General features: G+C 39.9%; 1 protein-coding gene across 1 annotated transcript in view; it reads right to left on the reverse strand.

The window, feature by feature from the left end:
* LOC110426290 (ribonuclease 1-like) overlaps positions 1–632 on the reverse strand; it is a 1,649-nt gene extending 1,017 nt beyond the window's left edge. Inside the window, exons 1-2 of the mRNA XM_021441485.2 lie at positions 294–632; positions 1–200 (exon numbers count right to left, since the gene is read on the reverse strand). Coding sequence (XP_021297160.1) covers positions 1–200; positions 294–563 — 470 coding nt within the window. The 5' untranslated portion in view covers positions 564–632. The remainder of the gene's footprint in view (positions 201–293) is intronic.
* Positions 633–832: the final 200 nt, after the last annotated feature.

Genomic DNA, 832 nt, shown 5'->3' on the forward strand with positions numbered 1-832 from the left:
CCTTTGAATGGATCAATGTACTTGATGCCAAGAGATACAGCAGTCTTGAAATAACTAGCAGGATTGTCAGAATAATCAGAACACATTCCATGAAGTTTCCATGCATGTTTCCAGAAATTCTCATTCATTGTCTCATTCTGATAGTCTCCATAGTTTGGCCAATATTTCCTCAAAGATTCTATGAGGGGTGTCATTAGCCGCTACAAGTTTGAATAAACAAATGGATAAGCAATAAAAGCCAATGGAAAAAAATATTAATGAATACATCAAAATCCAAAAACAATTGTACTTACCAAAAATTGGTCTAGATCGGTCACAGGATCATCGGTGCATCTATTTGTTTCCGGATCATAGGGAGGCACCACTTTGCCATCAGCGAATTGTGGCCATAAACCATGGATGGTAAAAGTGTTGAGAACGTTTGGTTTACATTCGAAGCTTGGTGCATCACAGTGAGCAGGTGGCCAACGCAGACTGAGTTTGTACGTGGCAAAGTTAGTCTCACCTGCCACTAGCCAGCTCACTGTGGCTAAGACAGCAGCAACCAGGAAACACCTATGCATTGTTACAAGCCAAAGAGAATATGCTATTAAGCTTGCCAAGTACTCTCCAATTTTTGCATTGATTCAATGAACATAATCAAGGGTTTTTATAACAACTTTGAAGCGTTCTCAAGCCTAATTTTCGTAAACAGTGCCAATAGATCACCAACAGGAAAGTATTGCCGCATTAGGAGTGATTGCCAAATCCACATTGCTGATATTTTTGGGTTGTGGTTTCCACTTTCCAGGTAGTAGCCTCATTGTCCTCCACTATCACGTCAATTTTATAC

The sequence above is a fragment of the Theobroma umbraticum genome, unplaced genomic scaffold (assembly GCF_002168275.2).
Source record: "Theobroma umbraticum cultivar Fairchild unplaced genomic scaffold, ASM216827v3 scaffold_55.0, whole genome shotgun sequence".
In the NCBI taxonomy this organism is placed as follows: domain Eukaryota; kingdom Viridiplantae; phylum Streptophyta; class Magnoliopsida; order Malvales; family Malvaceae; genus Theobroma; species Theobroma umbraticum.